General features: G+C 32.0%; 1 protein-coding gene, 1 long non-coding RNA gene and 1 pseudogene across 2 annotated transcripts; 1 reads left to right on the top strand and 2 right to left on the bottom strand.

Moving 5' to 3' along the window:
* The first annotated feature begins 188 nt into the window (after positions 1-188).
* LOC120251257 (protein NDL1-like) lies at positions 189-3,860 on the top strand. The gene is given in 12 exon segments (XM_039259810.1): positions 189-425; positions 1,672-1,771; positions 2,012-2,031; positions 2,033-2,110; positions 2,238-2,326; positions 2,406-2,466; positions 2,549-2,635; positions 2,714-2,791; positions 2,886-2,942; positions 3,026-3,081; positions 3,167-3,302; positions 3,389-3,860. Coding segments are annotated over 12 exon segments (1,044 nt in total). The 5' UTR covers positions 189-365; the 3' UTR covers positions 3,611-3,860.
* A 1,444-nt stretch (positions 3,861-5,304) lies between these two features.
* On the bottom strand, positions 5,305-7,273 carry LOC120251865 (annotated as a pseudogene).
* A 6,582-nt stretch (positions 7,274-13,855) lies between these two features.
* Positions 13,856-15,231, bottom strand: LOC120251079. Its single transcript, XR_005533349.1, has 3 exons — positions 15,098-15,231; positions 14,427-14,504; positions 13,856-14,188 (listed from the first exon to the last, which is right to left on the bottom strand). It is a non-coding gene; the product is annotated as an uncharacterized LOC120251079 (long non-coding RNA).
* Positions 15,232-19,241: the final 4,010 nt, after the last annotated feature.

Genomic DNA, 19,241 nt, shown 5'->3' with positions numbered 1-19,241 from the left:
TTTTTTGGTTGGTTACTCAAATAAAAGAAAAGGGCAGTTTGGGAATCTCGGGCAAACAAACTGGCGTCACTTTCAGAGAGCTGCGAGGTCACTTTCGTCCTTTGGCTCCTGTTTGAGTATAATGCACCCGCGGTTAACTTTACCGGCGTCTCTCACCTGCCAGCTGGGTCAAGAGAGAGAAAGCGTCGGTGAGGTTGAACCTGGTTCGCTTTCCGGTTCAATTGAACCGATTTGGTTCGGTTTGCTTCCTATATATATATATATGGGCCAAGAGAGAAGAAGGGAAGGAGAGGACAAGGAGAGAGAGAGAGAGAGAGAGGAGGGATTTCCGCTGTTCGTGCCGAAGGAGACCCCTCGCGGAACGAATGGTGGAATCGAGTGGCTCTGTCTGTCTGGATGTGGAGAGGATCTCGTTCGGTGGAAAGGTTAGAGCTTCTTGATCCATCGGCATTTTGTCTTCGTTGCTGATATTGTGGATTTTCTCACTAGTTCGTGTTTTTTATGCGTTTGGTTTCATTGTGGTGTTGTTTTAGGGATTTCTTAGTTTGTTTCTGGTTTATTGTTGCTTTTTTGGTTGTGTTTTTGTTGAAATGTTAGTTTTGTTTTTCGGGGGTTGATGTTTGATGATTTGATTTCTTGGGATTTTTTTTTTTTATTAAAAAAATGGTTTTATGCTTTGATGTGTTGTTCCTTTTTAATTAATTGAGTTGCTAGTATTTAAGTTGTTTTAGTTTTTCTTTTTTGGCTGGAAAGTTGGGAGCTTTCTTGCTTGATTGATACTCTCTTTCTTATCCAGGCAATCTTCGTTCATTTATTCTTTCTTTGTTTCTGTTTTATTTCTGGTTTTCAAGTTTTTGCGGGTAGTCTTTCTTACAGCTTTGTTTTGTCTTGTTTTATGGACTTTTCTCGGGTTTGAAAACTTCTGGGAATCGCTGAGTTTTTGTATGTGCCTTTTGTTTGGTATGCGAATTCTGTTTTTTGATGATTGGTTTTTATTTTCCGTCAATTTGGTCAATACAAAGATTTATTGGGAAAAATCTGGGTGGCGTGGGACCTTTCATTGCAGGACCATCCTTTAACTCGAAGAATAGAATTGATTCCTAACTAAAGCTAGGTGTCATGGCATTTTATTGAATGGTGGGAGGAGTTCAACTTAAATTTTAATTTGTTTTATTGGTTGCTTTCTTGTATCCTCCTGGATTCTCAAACTTCTCTGATGCCTTTTTGTTTTTGAAGTTATTTATCAGGATCAAATTATTTGTGCTCACTTTTCTTTTAGCCATTTTTTTAAGATGCTTTAATTGGTGGTAATTTAGATGCCTTACTTGCAAAGCTTGCATTTTGGGTTGTGGGGATTGCTGCCTTTTCATAACGCAAGCCATACTCTGTGAATGAGTAAAAACTGATCTTTTTTTATTATTATTTATGTGTACTACTCAAGAAAATCATTTTTTTTTTTGGTTCAGTGAAGACAATAACATGGATATGTTTGTAAAAATCTTTTTTTTTTTTCCTCCGTTCATTTTGTCCTTGATGATATCCCACTAGTAGTTTTAGTGACTGTGTGAGAAACGTTGATGGTCAAACATTCTATTTGAACTAATGATATATTCCTTGATAGAGATCTTTGTTCAACAAGCCTTACAAGTTGAGAATTATGGCTTATTCCAGGAATACCTAATTCAAACTCGCCATGGTTCTGTATCTGTAGCTGTGTATGGAGATCAAGAGAAGACTGCACTTGTTACTTATCCAGATATTGCTTTAAATCGTGAGTATCTGGTATCATGGACTTCCATAATGACTGTTATTTCCTCCCAGTTCCTATATTAATTATGTTATCGTTCTTCACATTATTTGATACGTCATGCTGTCTTTGATAATGCACAGGGTTTACTGTAGATTTTTTTTTTTTATTTTTTTTTTTTTTTATTTTTATTTTTATTTTTCTAAGCCTTGAGTATATGATTGTGAATGTTTTCTTTGGATGCTTACGGATGTATGTTATTAGATGTGTCGTGCTTCCAAGGCTTTGTTCTTTTGCCCTGAAGCTGCCTCGTTGCTTCTTCACAATTTCTGCATATATCATATCAGTCCTCCAGGGCATGAGGTCGGTGCTTCTTCCATTTCACTTTAATATTATTTCCACAATCTATGTATATTAAGGATTAATATCCATATGAAAGAATTGTGCTCACATAAACCTGGGTTGTCATCTTCCTCAAGAGTTCTTGCAGTTAGGCGCTGCTCCAATTTCTTTAGATATTCCGGTTCCTTCAGTTGATGATTTAGCGGATCAAGTTGCAGATGTTCTTGACTTCTTTGGGTGATAATTCTATCATTATTTGTTTATGTGTATAATGCTGGTTTGGATCTACCGCATAACAATCTACATATTTTTCCAGCTTAAGCTCAGTGATGTGCTTGGGAGTCACGGCGGGTGCATATATTCTTACACTGTTTGCAGTATGTCTCCCTCTGAATAAGAATTTGTTTAAACATTTGATATATGTTGTAATGCTAATTATATTTTTTATTATAATTGTAGATTAAATATAGAAAACGTGTACTTGGTTTGCTACTTGTTTCCCCTCTATGTAAAGTGCCTTCTTGGACGGAATGGTTGTATAATAAGGTAGTTTCTCCTTCCTCCCTTTGTACTGTATAGTTTTTATAACCATGTTTGGATACAGCTGAAAATCTTGAGTTTCAGGTATTGTCTAATTTGCTTTACTACTATGGGATGTGTGGTTTGGTTAAGGAGTGCTTACTTCAAAGATACTTCAGCAAGGTATAATAATTTCCTTTTCACTTGTCGTATTATCTCATTCCAGCAAGAACATGTGTTATATATAGTGGCTTCCTGCTTGTCTATTCCTTTATAGGAAGTTCGTGGAAGTGGACAGGTCCTCGAATCAGATATTGTACAGGCATGCCGAAGTGTAAGTGTTTTGTTAACACCTCTTTTATTTATTGGGAAGCAAACATCGAATCTTCAACGTTTGTGATATTTTTCATTTTGCAGTTGTTGGATGAGAGACAAAATACAAATGTATGGCGGTTGCTTCAATCAATTAATGGGTACAAACTATAAACAGAAATCTGATTTTGTGATTTGATTTTAATTTGGTCTAGCTTATCATCTTTGGTGTCCATTGATTGGCAGGAGAAGTGACATCACTGAAGCATTTAAAAAAATACAGTGTCGGACTCTAATATTTGTTGGCGAAAACTCTCCTTTCCATTCTGAAGCCATCCACCTCACTTCAAAGTTGGATAGAAGATATTGTGCTTTCGTAGAGGTACTGGTATTCCCATTCATAGGATAGTTATCTAAAGTACAGAACATCATCATTTTAAATCATTTATACTGATGGAAAATATACAGGTCAAGGCTTGCGGATCCTTGGTGACGGAAGAGCAACCCCATGCCATGCTGATACCAATGGAATACTTCTTCACATGGTATGGACTCTTCCGGCCTTGCCAATTTAATGGGAGCCCCAGAAGTCCTCTCAGTCCATTGTGCATTTCGCCAGAGCTTCTGTCTCCCGAGAGCATGGGTCTCAAGTTAAAGCCGATAAAAACTAGAGTTTCACTTCAAGCTTGAAAAAGAAATGACCGGTCCATCGCGTGCCTTATGTTAGACTTAGATTGATGTTCTTTTTGCGCCTGCATTCTAACTAAAGCTGTGTAGATATTAAAAACTTAAAAAAGATGAAGAAAGCATGGGCTGCTCTTGGCTTTTGGTAAAGATTAGGTATTCTATTCTATTCTATTCCATTCATTTGTAAATCAACATTTCATATGACTGATAATAATAATAAAAGAGAAAGATGTGGTAGAGTCCTTTTGGATCATTGTGTTGTGCTATATGTTTTTTCATATTCGTTGTACTGTTTTCAATTCTTTCTATTCTGAGAGTAGATGAAGTGTCCACATTACTGATTATGTTAATGCAATGATAGAAACCGGAATGCTGATACTATTTAATGGCAGATGAGGTGTTGTTTTCTGAGATAATGAAACAAACTGGATTGAGAATCTGAGTTTGAGTGGAGATGATGAATTGAAGAAGGTTTATTTGTTTGAAGTCTTACTTGGCTGGCAAGTGTCAATGTATTTTTGTTTATTCTGGAGAGAAATAAGAGTACAAGAAATGGTGTCATTTGAGCTGGACTTCTGGACCCATGAATTGGATCTGTATATATTGCTTGACAGATATGTTACCATATAATAATAATAATGTGGAAAATGTGTATGTTTGATATCAGAGAAGTCTGTAGAATTCTGAACAAGATGCTTGCTTGATTCCTGTTTATTTATTAATTTTTTTGTTTGTTTGTTTATATATTTATTTTGTTTATCAAATCTGGCAAGGAAGCTATGCTTATTGCATACTTCCTTCCTGACAGGTCTGTGATCTTTGAAAGATAATTTATTTCTTTTGATTTCAGGAACTAAATTTAAGGAATAAAAATATGAAGCATGATGTAGCTTAGTTATTTATTAATTTGTTTTCTGTACTTGATTTGTTAATATATCTCTGTTCATGTTGTATTTAAACAGTCCTCTGATGTTTGCTGTACTTGATTTGTTGATATATCTCTGTCCATTTTGCCTATTTTTTTGGGTGACTTTTTTTTTTGTATGTAGTTCTTACAATTCATGTTTTTAGTTGTTAATTATAATCATATAAAATATATGTTATGATAAATTAAAAAATTGATAAAGAGAAAATTATAAACTAATAATAACAATAAATCATTATTAAGCAAATTGCTTTTGAAAAAACTAGAATAACAATTTTTGGATTTCAGCCCAATCAACTTTGTCAGCTAACCAAGCCCGCCTCATTATTAAATCCTCTCAATATGTTAAAAACCCTAAAAATCCAAGCTTTTATATAAATCATTAATATCAGTGCATCAAATGATACATAAATATCAAAATACAATAATTCATTTTAAAACAACAACAATTTTATTTTATCACACCAATATCAGTGCATACCAATAGTTCAACTACCTCTTATTTGTTAGTATTGGGTTTCTTGTGCATGTGTTTATTTTAGGGAAGATCTGAGATCGAATCCCAAAATCCACGCAAAGTGAGAACACGTGTTGTTAAATTTGTAGTTGTGTTTCATGTTTGCATACATTCCCGACTTCCCTTACATAGTTACATGGGACACTTGTCGCAAATTTATGAAAAAAAAAACTAATATCTGTATATATATATATATATATGTGTGTGTGTGTATATATATATAACATGTAATTAAAACACATTAATTTGCTTGTTATTTTGTCCTAATCACAAGACAAGCAGTTCCACAATTGTTTTTGCTGCATAAAAACATAAACAAGCTGCAGTTTTAATCTTCTTCAATAATATCTGAATGAAGACCTCAAGATGTTCAGAAATGGTCAGTGAGGAACAGAAACAGGATGAGAAATGGAGGACTGATCATGAGAAGCCATTGGCAATGCTTCAAGCTTGCAATCCATGGAAATCAATGGTGATGATCCATTGGAAGAAGAAGAAGAAGAAGAAGAAGAAGAAGCAGAAGACATCTGATAATTGGAAATAAGTTGCATGAGAATTCTCTCAAGTTCTTCACCATTGCTCCATTGATGAACCTCAGCTTTGATTAGCTTGGAATTTTCAGAAATAAGTTCAAATAAAGGGTAGTCCTTCTTAGCCATTATATGGTCTCCTTTCATTAAGCTTTAGTGAAGGACAGTAATCTCCTTTTCCATCACCCAAGTATATGAATTGATCTCCTTTTGTTTTTGAAGCCATCTTTGTTTTCATTCTCTCAATTATCTTTCCCTGATTACAATAAAATAAATAAATAAACTTTAGCACTGTTTATTTGCCCTTATAAAAATTCAAACTCAATAGGTAGAATATGTTTAGCATATCTTATCTTTGATGGATCATTTAATATTTTTTTTTTCATCTTCATCTTATATAAAATTGATGTATGTATGTATATTTCTTTGGAGTTTTTATTTTATTTTATTCTATTCTATTCTATTTTTCTTGCTATTATAGACTTTATTTTATCATTCTCTATATACTCCTGAAATTAATTTTGATTATCTACTTTAATTAAAAATAAAACAAATGTGTTTATCATATTTAATATTGTTATTTCAAAAATATAATGGAATAGTTCTCTTGTTAGGTAGTTTCATTTTAACGTTTGTCTTTGATAAATTTATGAAAATATTTCCTACATGCAAATCTAATGTTATTCATTTACATCAGACATACATAACACAACATACATATACCAAGTTTTAAATACAAATAAATTAACAACTAATCACAAATATTTATAAAAATAAAATAATAATTATATAATTTATAAATAAAAGGGAGTTGATCACCTTGCACATGTTTGTAGGGCAAAGAGAACAACCATGAGGAGAATTAATATGATCATTATATGGCAAAATCCTTAGTCTCCCATCTTCATCAACATAACAAGGGTTTGTGTTTATCTCTGAGAAACAATCAAGAACTTCATGCTTTTTCAATATTGTCTCAATGAACAACAAGTTTGCATCACTTACAATCCTCAAATCACACCTACAAAAATAAAACCCCTCAAAATAAATATAAATAAATAAATAAATACATAAGTTAATAAAAAAATCAATTACCCCATAGCATAAGCTGACTTGATTGCATTAATAATATGAGCATCCAATTGAACTCTTCTCAGGCATTTGACAATATCTTCTATTGTTTTTCCTTGCACATGTAGCTCTTTCATCATTGTATCCTAAAAAATATATATACAAATATTATATATATATATATATATATGAGGACCAGTAATTTAGAGATGCCCTTAGATTTCAAATTTAAGTACGTCGACAGTAGCCGTCAGATGTCAATCTGACAACTATGATAATTACAAATAGTACAAAAACGTGTTTTGCAGTATTGTACGGTAATCATAAATAGTAAAAGATAGACAATACTTATATAACAAACAACTATTGGATAATGATTTAACGGTTGTAATTAATCGTCTCTAAAGAACAGTAATCTAGAGGCGTACCTAAATTACCATTTCCCTAATATATATATTATCAACTTTGCACATACCATTAGAGTGTTCCAAATCATGCATGGCAAGAGTTGTTGAAAGAGTTCACCGATGCCGAGCTCATTGACCACCCATTCATCGCTATCGCAATCGATGATTGTCTGATCGAAGTCGAAGACTAGAACAATACTGTCCATGATTTTCTAGTTAATTTTATGAAGGGATGGAGTTAATAAGAAATAATACTTTAGCTATTTATAGGACACAAAAAGTTGTTGCATGACATAAGGTGGGAAGAAAAAGGTTTTTTGTTTATCTATCTCACTGTATAAAAATGTATATAATTTTAACTTTATATTTTTATAATAATAATATTAATTAAATTAATTAGTTTGCAAGGATTAGTGGGATTGCCACCAATTTATATTAGGGGTGTTAGCTCCCTTTGATCCTTAGGGGCCTTTGGAATATCTTCTAGATGCTTATTAATTAATTTATTAATATATAGATTCATATATGCTCACATATATGACTATAATTTCTTTTTTTAATTTATGGTTTTAGTTTTTGCATGTTTTTTTGTTTAAATTTGATTCTCTATGACATAGTTTTTTTTATGTCATTTAATTTAATTGAAAACATATTTTACACGATTATTCTGAACATTGAATCAAAAGATTTAGTTTTTTAAAAGATAAATAATGTTTTTCTTTTAAAGTTGTGGATGATATAAAATGAAACTTAATGTGTTCACATTAAAAAGATGATGGAGATTTGATATCAAATAAGTTTATTTTTAAGATGTTTTTATGGGGAATTTGTAAGAAATTTTTAAAATAATTTTTTTTAATTAAGTATGGATAAATCACAATTTTGTTGAAATAAAAGAAGGAGTACAGGAGTGGAGATAAAAACATTTTTACTAACATGAAAAATACTCCAACTCACAGAATCAATATTCATCCAAAGTAACTAAGCTATATTTATGTATATGAATAAAAATATGATTTTAAAGGACACAAAACAGGCACTTTGGAAACATGACATAGCTCAAAATTTAAAAATAATATTAAAAATGTTAACATATGTCAACTCATTAATTGATTCATAGTCATACGTAACAACTCAAAATATACATTTTTTTAAAAAAAAAAAAAGGAGGAAAAAGAAATAGTTTGGAAGATGGGTGGAATGCATTAACATGGAGTGGAAATGAACAGATGCCACTTCCATGTTTGTGCTTGTCAATTGGCATTCAAATTTGTTCATGTTGAGATAATAAATTATAAAATGTTATTGCCACTTCCACTAGTTCTTCTAAAAATACATAATTTAAATTTAGTTATATTTTCTTCATCATAAATATTAATATTGATTTGGTTTGAGTTGGGGCTCTTCATGCATCAAGCAACATGATAAAAGTTGAAAAATTGGAGTGGGTTTTAAAGATGTATAAATTATTTATATTAGTTAAATACTATATACTTTTATTCATTAAAAATATTATAAATAAAGATCACATTTATTAAACAAATAATTATAAATGAGCTTCCGTATAATTCAAGTCAAGGGTAACTTAAGTCAACCCAATTAAGTTTTTTTAAATTTTTTTTTATATTATTTGTAAAGATATATGAACTATATTCGAATTTTTGATCTTTGATTTGAGAAAGGAAAGTAATATCAACTATGTTATTTTAAGGTGGTAGCTAGCTAGCATGGTTTATGTCTATAGGTTAGTGAATTTGAATTGAATTTTTAAATTTTTTTAATCAAATAAAGGCCACATTTATTAAATACCTAACTTAGCAAGATAGGTGTTTTTTTTTTTCCAATCTGATAACAACAAGATTACATTTCTGGTGTTTTTTTTCTCCATTAACCAGTTCAAGGGATTGTCACATGTAATATATCCCATAAAAAGTGATTTGTAAATAAATATTTTAATCAGTAAAAGTAAAAATTTATTGAGCAGAAACTAGTAAAAATTAACTGTCTTGCTTTAAGTGGATGCTTGGTTCAGGATGGAGTGAAGGAATTATTAAAAAAAAAAAAATTGTAGGGGGGAAATTTTATTTTCAACTAAAATTTTAAATTATTTTGATAAGAATAAAAGTTTAATTATTGTTTGTCAGTTGTCTAACAAAGTAATTTTTAGTTTTTTTTTTCTAGACTTAAGACCGATAATGAATAGTTAAAAAATACTATACTTAAAAAGTGAATGTAATTGAAATGAGAATGTTGGGATGGATGTTAAACATTAATAGGAAATGACCAATTTAGTAATAAATTCATTATCAGAAAAAAGAATTGATTAAGATGATATGGACATAGAGTTAAATGACTTACAAATTGCCCATAAGAAATGTGAAAGCTCGGGGAGATCTTAAAATGAGGAAATGTATAAGTAAAGAGTGATTCGCAAAAAATTTACATAATGATATGTAGGATAGAGTGCCAACAACTTAATATTGTTGTTGGAAATTAAGTATTTTGTTTTATCATTTTTTTAAATCAAATTTTTTAAAAAAATCATCCTTATCTTTATCTGCAATTATTTGGTTTAGATTAAAAACACACACACACACACAAAATCATGATTGTCCTTAATTCTGATTTTGGTGAATGAAAAGAATGTGCCAGAGAAGTGAAAATATAGATGAAGCAGAGAGGGGAGGGAATAGAGATTTTTAAAGAGGGTTAGACGATAGGTTGTTAGACAACCTCAATAACATGAAAGGTATTTTTTTTTACCAACAAATATTAGTTTTGGAAAGAAAACACTATGAGACATGCATGCTATCAAGACTGAGCCCTCTAAGTTTTAGGACAATACTAAATTTGCGATGCCTTTGTTCTTGCGGTTTTGATTTCAAAAATGTAGATAAATCACTTGATTTATTTTATGTTCTTTGAGATATTTTAATAAATGATGAAAAATAGGGTTCCCTTTATGATTCACCTTGTTGTTACTCATAGCTTTATTTTAGATGCGATCGTTTTCATGTTGGGTGGAAAGCTAATATATGCAATCGGCATCTATTATACTTTATTAGAAATTTTTGTTGCCATTGATTATTCATTTGTAGAATTATTGCTTCACTAGGCATACATGGAACATGATAGAGATGACGATATTTAGAAAACTTGAACATTTAAGCTTTTCTTTTTTATTTTAGCTTTAAATATTGCCAATTGCCAATTATCTTGATAGGTATCAATTAAGAATCTTCAAAAACTAGGTTATCCTTATAACATGCCTTTTTAAAGTTAAAGTCAAATTGAGTCTTTGTTTTTTTCCTTTAAGTGACAAGTTAGAGAAAGAATTGATTAAAATGATGTGGGCATGTCATTAAATGATCCTCAAATATAGAAATGTGAAAGCTTGGGGGAGGTCTTAGAATAAGGAAATGTTTACATGTGGAAAAAAAGATTCATATAACTGACCCGGTAATGGCTTAATGTTGTTAAAAATTTAGTATTTTGTTTTACCATTTTTTTCTATAAAAGTAATCACATGTTTAGATTTTAAAAAATGAAATCATTATTATCCTTATCCGCAAGAGCGGTTATCTGACACTTGATTTAGATTTTTTTTAAAAAAAACATGAAATCGTCATTCTCCAAGAGTGATTCTTTGACGCATGGTTTAGATTTTTAAAAAGAAATGGAATCATCATTATCTATTGTTCAGAATTTTGTTGAATAGAAAAAGCGTCAGAAATATAGAAAAAGCAGAGAGAGAGAGAGGAGGATAGAGATTTTTAAAGAGGGCAATGAGAGGTTGTCAGAGACTCGAGAAAAAAATACCATATTGTCATCAACATTGAAGGTATAATTCTTTACCAACAAATCTGAGTTTTGGAAAGCAAATACTATTAGACATGCCTACTTTGAAGACCGATCCTTTAGGTTTTAGGAAAATACCAAAATTGTGACGACGCCTTTGATCTTGAGCGTTTGATTTGAGAAATTAAGATGAATGCCATGAAAAATATGGCTCCTTTTATGATTCGCCTTGTTGTTACTCATCTTGATTTTAGATGTGATCGTTTTCATGTTGGGTGGAAAGCTTATATATGAAATCGACACCTATTATACTTTATCAGAAATTTTTGTAGCCATTAACAATTCATTTGTAGAATTATTGCTTATGAAATCGACATCTATTATACTTTATCAGAAATTTTTGTAGCCATTAACAATTTATTTGTAGAATTATTGCTTTGTTTCATTATGGATATGGTAATATTTAAAAACTTAAAAATTTAAGTCTTTTCTTTTCTACCGGCTTTAATTAATCTTGCATATTGGCAATTATCTTGATAAGTATCAAGATAAGAATCTTCATGAACTAGGTCATCTTTATAGCATGTCTTTTTAAAGTGAAAGTTGCATTCATTCTTTGTTTTTCTCTTTCATGGCGAGTCAAGAAAGAATTGATTGAGATGATATGACATGTCATTAAGTGACACACAAATGCCCTCATACGAAATGTGAAACCTCGGGGGTAGCTCTTAGAATAAAGAAATGTATACCAAAGGAGTGGTTAGTAGAAATTTTACATTATAATATCTTGCTAGGATAAAGCTTCATGGAAAGAAGGATTAACATAGTTGACAAGTAACTGCATAATATTGTATTGAAAATTAAGTATTTTGTTTTATCATTTTTTCTAAAAAAAATCAAATTAAAAAATTTAAAAAAATCATCCTTATCTTTCACGTGGTTTAGATTTTCAACAAAAAATATTATAAAATAATATTGCCATTATCCTTATCCACAAGAATAGTTATTAGGTAGTTTTGACTTTTCAAAAACAAAAAAAGAAATTATAATTTCCATAAGTGCAAAAGCGATTCTCTGACAGGTGGTTTAGATTTTGAAAAATAAAATAAAATTGCCAAAATCCTTATCTGCAAGAGCGGTTTTGATTTCGGGGAACCAAAAAAAAAATGTCAGAAAAGAGATAATATAGAAGAAGTCAAAGAGAGAGAGAGAGAGAGAGGGAGGGGATAGAGGTTTTTCAAAGAAGGCAAGACGAGAGGTTGCCGGACACCAAAGAAAAGAACATCTCATTGTCATCATCATCGAAGGTATTTACCAACGAATATAAGTTTTGAAAAGACAGCACCAGACATGCACGCTTTTAAGAGTGATCCTCCAAGTTTAAGGAAAATACTAAATTTGTGATGCTTTTGTTCTTGCGGTTTTGATTTGAGAAATTCAGATAAATCCCTTGATTTATTTTATATTATTTGAGATAATTGAAACAAGACGAATGATAAAGAATAGGCCTCCGTGTATGATTCACCTTGTTGTTACTCATAGCTTGTTACCTATTATTGCTTCGTTAGGCATACATGAAACATAATGGAGATGATGATATTTAGAAACTTGAACATTTAAGTTTTTTCTTTTTTATCTGCTTTAAATCTTTCCAAATGGCAATTATCTTGATTGGTATCAAGAATATTCCTGGGTTATCTTTATAGCATGTCTCTTTAAATGAAAAGTCGAATTCATTCTTTATTTATCTCTTTACTGATGTGTAAAGAAAGAATTGATTAAGATGGGTATAATTCTATGAATATTATTACTACTATTCTAAACTTACTTTTTTAGTCTCTCTACTTTATTAGTCCCTCTATTATTTTAATTGAATTATTTCAGTGCCTTTATTGAGGTTAAGGTTTATGGGGACTGATATAGCTTAGTTAAAATTGTCGAGGGAGTAAAATGTTATAATTTAAAGTAGAGGAACTAAAAAAATAAGATTGACAAAGTAGAAGGGTTGTTGAGGGAATTACACTATTAAGATGATATGGGTATGTCGTTAAATGACCCGCAAATGCCTCTGCGAAATGTGAAATCTCCCGGGGTGTCTTAGAATAAGGAAATGTACACCTAAAGAGTGGTTAGTAGAAATTTTATGCAACATGGAAGGAAGAATTCATATAGTTGATCAGTAACAGCTTAATGTTGTTCTTGAAATTAACTATTTTGTTTTATCATTTTTCAAAAATCAAATAAAAAAAATAATAAAATCAACCTTATTAGACATGTGGTTTAGATTTAAAAAAATAAAATAAAATCATCATTACCCTTTTCCATAAGAAAGCTTATCTCACACAAGATTTAGATTTTCAAATAAAAAAAAGAAAAAAGAAATAGAAATTATCATTGCCCATATCTACAAGAGCGGTTGTCACACTCCGACCCCTGGGCAAGGCACGCGACAACAGTTGTAACAATCTTAAGAAGGATACACGCCATCTAACTCTCGAATTGCCACAGGGCTTACAACTCCCTACTAATAACAATCCAAAGAAGAAGTGTACAACTAGAAGACATGAAACAAAGATAGAACCAATAGAGTATGCAATATAACACCAAATGACATGGTTCAAAAAAGTAGAGATACAGAGTAGCAACATATAGATCAAAGTCTACAAAAGTCAAATATCTCACTAGTGGATCTGTAGTCTTATACAATGCATTATGATCAAAATGACAAACATACATCTAAGACTAGAAGAAGAGGAAGGGAAATTGTCAAGCATTCGTCTGTTCAAGCCTTCCCTACTCGCTAAAGCCTAAAAATGGTGAGAGGCATGAGTAACATGATTACTTAGTGAGGGGTGACTGCATAGATAAATAGAGTTCTAAATCATTTCAGAATGATAAACAAGTTAAATGCAGTTTGCTTAACATCAAGTAAAATATTTTAAAAACATCCATATGTAAATCAATAAATATTAGAAGTACAAAAATAGGTTTCCTGTTTAGTTGAGGCCTCAACCAATATTGGGTCCGCCGAGGATTTGAAAACCAAATAAGAAAATCCCTTGCCGTTGGCTTCTGATCAACCCTGGCGGTGACCCCGAATATCTCAACATCACACCAATCAAGAGCTCTACAACACCTTTTGTATGGAAAAACCCAGGGTCAACCCTACCATCTCTCTAAAAATTGGACCGAGGAGACTCCTGCACTGTAGTACCGGACCCTATTCGCAAATTTGGGCTAGCGCCCGCAGGCCGTACCCTGCTATCACCATCAAATTTCAATAAAAACATGAAGCTATTTTCAAGATGAAGGTTCACTTTTTATCTCCAAATCCTGCTCCAAACAAACACGCATTGAAAGCATTTTTCTTATAAATAGCAAAAAGGAATATTGACATATATTCACTTATGAATATAACACATACACAAACATAATACAAGTTTCAAGTTTCATAAGAAAACCATTATGTACTTTTGAGAGAAAGAGCAAGATAATATATATAAGCAATACTATGTTATAAAATACTTAAGCACTCATTTAAAGCTATGCATTTAACCAAATCACCACTCACAGACTTAGGAGTCCAGACTTCCCTAAAAGGGGTGCTACTCCTCCGGCGGCTCCTTGCGTCGAGCCGAGCTTTCACAACCTAAGCCAACACAACCACACAACCACACAAGAACTAAGGAACAAAAGAAAATAAGAAATCAACAAAGGAAAATAAACAAAGAGATGCATAAAGAAATCCTAAATCTATATGTGATGTAACCTTATAAGAGGCCTACGGTTGATTCAAACTTGTGTTCAATGAATTTCAAAGAATTTCCATGGAGGTCAACTCCATTCCAAACTAAGGAAATATGAGAAAGGAGCAAGATTCATTTAAGCTACAGTATTGCTATATTTTCCCTGAGCTCAAACACAATGAAGGTTCATGAATCTAACAAGATTGCAGGAAATGGAATACATACTCTCCACTCAAGGTCTTATCATCCACTTACAAGAATGACAACCACAAATCTCACCAATTTCAACAAGTATCAACCCTAGATCTAGCATTCAAGGAAATGAAATGCAAGTAGGAGGTAGGAAATGATCTAGCTTGGTTCTATGATCGTACTCTCTCACAAACAAGGATAGAGCATGAAATCAAGCTTCCTCAAGTTCATCAATCACAATCCTAGTCCTATTCTACTAAGATGAAGAAATCGAAGTAAAACAATAAAAGGAAGATGGCATTACCTCGCCAAGCCCTAAGGAGAAGGAGAGAGCACCAACGGAGTTTCTTCCAAGGATTAGGATGGAGGGATTCATGTGGGGATTGTCTCATTCAAGAGAGGATGAAGCAAAGGAGATGAGAAGGAAATAAGGGAGAATAAGAAAAGGGTTTAGAGGTGTGAGAATGACAAGAATACCCTTAAAACAACAAGAAAGAAGGGTGCAGGAAAGCATTCACATAGGTTGTGTGGAGCTTAGCCCAACAAAAAAGTTATGGTTGGAATTGGCATAGGTTGTGCCATTTCACACAGATTGTACAGATTTCAGCTTGACAAAAACTTTCTAAGTTAGGGATGGCACGAGCTGTGCCGAAACTCGATTAAGAACTATTTTACAACTGAAAACTTCTAGACCAAACAAAACCCTACTGAGCATACCCAAAACAAAGATCAAAGCCAAGGAAAGGTTCTTGGTATCACAGCGGTTCTCTAACACGTGGTTTAAATTTTCTAGAAGAAATAGAATCATTATTGATCGTATCCGCAAAGAGCAGTTTTGTGGAAAAAATGTGTCACTAAAGAGAAAATATAGAAGAAGCCAAAGAGAGGAAAAGATAGAGGTTTTCAAAGAAGGCGAGACGAGAGGTTGTCAGACACCCAAGAAAAGAGCACCTCATTGTCATCAACATCAAAGATATTTTTCTTTATCAACAAATATAAGTTTTGGAAAGAAAACATGAGACATGCATGCTATTAAGATTGTCCTCTAAGTTTTAGGACAATACTAAATTTGCAATGTCTTTGTTCAAGTAGTTTTGATTTCAGAAATTCGGATAAATCCCTTGATTTATTTTATTTTATTTTAGATATTTTGGGAAAGAGGAGCGGGCGAACCCACTAGAGACCCAGGGACGTGCACAAGCCTCGGTGGAACAAGTGGGGACGGGGCACGCTCACGTGAGCCCGAAACCACCCGTACACAACCACTATTCACAACTCCCAGAAATGTGCCCTCAGCCGAGAATCGAACTCTCACCACTCGGTGAGAGCTCTATCGGCGACCCGTGTACCAATAGACCCCAAGGTCGTTAGATATTTTAATCAAGACGAATGATGAATAATAGGGCTTCCTTTATGATTCACATTGTTGTTATTCAAAGCTTGATTTTAGATGCCATCATTTTCTTGTTGGGTGGAAAACTTATATAAGAAATCAGCATCTATTATACTTTGTTAGAAAGTTTTGTAGCCATTGATTATACATTTGTAAAATTATTGCTTTGTTAGGCATACATGAAACATGATGGAGATGGTGATATTTAGAAACTTGAACATTTAAGTCTTTTCTTTTTTATCTGCTTTAAATCTTTCCAATTGCCAATTATTTGATGGTATCAAGATACGGATTTTCTTGAATTGGGGTTGTATTTATATCAAGTCTCTTTAAAGTGAAAGTTGAATTCATTCTTTGTTTTTTTCCTTTATTGACGAGTGAATAAAGAATTGATTAAGATGATATGGGCACGTCGTTAAATGACCCACAAATGCCTCTCATAAGAAATGTGAAAGCTTGGGGGAGATCTTAGAATAAGGAAATGTATACCTAAAGAGTGGTTTGTAGAAATTTTAAGTAATGATATTAGCTATAATAGAGTGACATGGAAGGAAAGCTTTATATAGTTGACATGTAATGACTTAATGTTGTTGTTAAAAATTAAGTATTTTGCTTTATATTTTTTTAATCAAATTAGAAAATAAAAAATATCCTTATTTGGCATATGGTTTAGATTTTAAAAAATAAGGGGAAAAATTGAAATGGTCATTGTCTTTATCCGTAAGAGCGATTATCTGACACGTGGTTTAGATTTTCAAAAATAAAAAAAATTGGAAATCTTCACTATCCTTATCTACAAGAGCGGTTCTTTGACACATGGTTTAGATTTTGAAAAATAAATAAAATCACCATTGTCCTTATCCGCAAGAGCGAATCAAAAGTGAACGAAAAAAATGTGTCAAAAGAAGAAAAAGATATAGAAGAAGCTAGAGAGAGGAGGGGATAGAGGTATTCAAAGAGGGCGGGTCAACAGATTGTCAGACACTCGAGAAAAGAGCATCTCATTGTCATCAACATTGAGGGTATTTTTTTTTTAACAACAAATATGAGTTCTATAAAGAAAGCACCATGAGACATGCATGCTTTCAAAACTGATCCTTTGAGTTTTGGGATGATACTAAAATTACGACACCTTTGTGTCTTGCAGTTTTGATTTGAGAAATTCAAATGAACCCATTGATTTATTTTATGTTCTTTGAGATATTTTAATCAAGGAGAAAGATTTATGATTCACCTTGTTGTTACTCATAACTTGATTTTAGATGAGATCATTTTCAAGTTAGGTGGAAAACTTTTATATGAAATCGGCATCTATTATATTTTATTAGAATTTTTTGTAGCCTTTGATTATACATTTATAGAGTTATTGTTTCGTTAGGCATACATCAAACAGGATGGAGTGGTGATACTTGGAAACTGGAAAATTTAATAAGTCTTTTCTTTTTTATCTAGGTTCAAATCTTACCAATTGCCAATTACCTTGATAGGTAGCAAGATAAGAATCTTCGTGAATAGGGTTATCTTTATAGCATGTCTCTTTAAAGTGAAAGTCGAATTCATTCTTAGTTTTATCCCTTTGCAAACGAGTCAAGAAAGAATTGATTGAGATGATATGGGCTTGTCATTAAATGACCCACATAAAAAATGTGAAAGCTCGGGGGGTGGGTCTTAAAATAATGAATTGTATACCTAAGGTGTGGTAACAAAAATTTTACGTAATGATATAAAAAAACGTGTCAAAGAAGAGAAAATATAGAACAAGCCAAAGAGAGGATAGGATAGAGGTTTTCAAAGAGGGTGATGTGAGAGGTTGTTAGACACCCAAGAAAAGAACACCTCATTGTCATCAACATCAAAGGCATTTTCCTTTACCAACAAATATGAAGAAAACACCATAAGATATGCATGCTATCAAGACAGAGCCTCTGAGTTTTTGGACAATACAAAATTTGAAACGCCTTCGTTCTTGCGGTTTTGATTTTAGAAATTCGGATAAATCCCTTGATTTATTTTATGTTCTTTGAGATATTTTAATCAAGAAGAATGATGAAAAATAGGGTTCCCTTTATGATTCACCTTGTTGCTACTCATAGCTTTATTTTATATGCGATCGTTTTCATGTTGGGTGGAAAGCTTATATATGCAATCGGCATCTATTATACTTTATTAGAAATTTTTGTAGCCATTGATTATTCATTTGTAGAATTATTGCTTCGCTAGGCATACATAAAACATGATAGAGATGATGATATTTATAAACTTGAACATTAAAATCTTTTCTTTTTTATCTACTTTAAATCTTGCCAATTGCCAATTATCTTGATAGACATCAAGATAAGAATCTTCAAAAACTGGGCTATCCTTATAAGATGTCTCTTTAAAGTGAAAGTCGAATTCAATCTTTGTTTTTCCCTTTAGTGACGATTCAGAGAAAGAATTGATTAAGATGATATGGGCATGCCATTAAATGACACCCAAACGGCCCTCATAAGAAAAGTGAAAGCTTGGGGGAGATCATAGAATAAGGAAATGTATACCTAAAGAGTGGTTTGCAGAAATTTTATGTAATGATATCTATAGCTATAATAGAGCGATATGGAAGGAAGGATTCATATAGCTGACCAATAACAAATTAATGTTGTTGTTGAAAATTAAGTATTTTGTTTTATCATTTTTTCCTTAAAAAAATCAAATTTAAAAATTAAAAAAAAAATCATCCTTACATGACACGAGGTTTGGATTTTCAACAAAAAAATGGAAAAAAAAAAAATGAAATCATCATTATCGTTATCTGCAAAACAATTATTTGACACTTGGTTTTGATTTTTCAAAAAAGAAAAATGAAATTATCATTGTCCTTATCTGCAAGAGCGGTTCTCTGACACGTGGTTTAGATTTTGAAAAAGAAATGAAATTGCCATTGCCCTTATCCTCAAGAGTGGTTCTGATTTGGGGGAACTAAAAAAACTTGTTAGAAAAAATAGAAGAAGCTAGAGAGAAGAAGGGATAGAGGTTTTCAAAAAGGCGAGACGAGAGGTTGCTAGACACCCGAGAA

Source organism: Dioscorea cayenensis, chromosome 20, assembly GCF_009730915.1.
Source record: "Dioscorea cayenensis subsp. rotundata cultivar TDr96_F1 chromosome 20, TDr96_F1_v2_PseudoChromosome.rev07_lg8_w22 25.fasta, whole genome shotgun sequence".
Taxonomy (NCBI): Eukaryota; Viridiplantae; Streptophyta; class Magnoliopsida; order Dioscoreales; family Dioscoreaceae; genus Dioscorea; species Dioscorea cayenensis.
The sequence above is the reverse complement of the archived record's forward strand: the minus strand, read 5'-3'. Positions and strand labels throughout refer to the sequence as shown.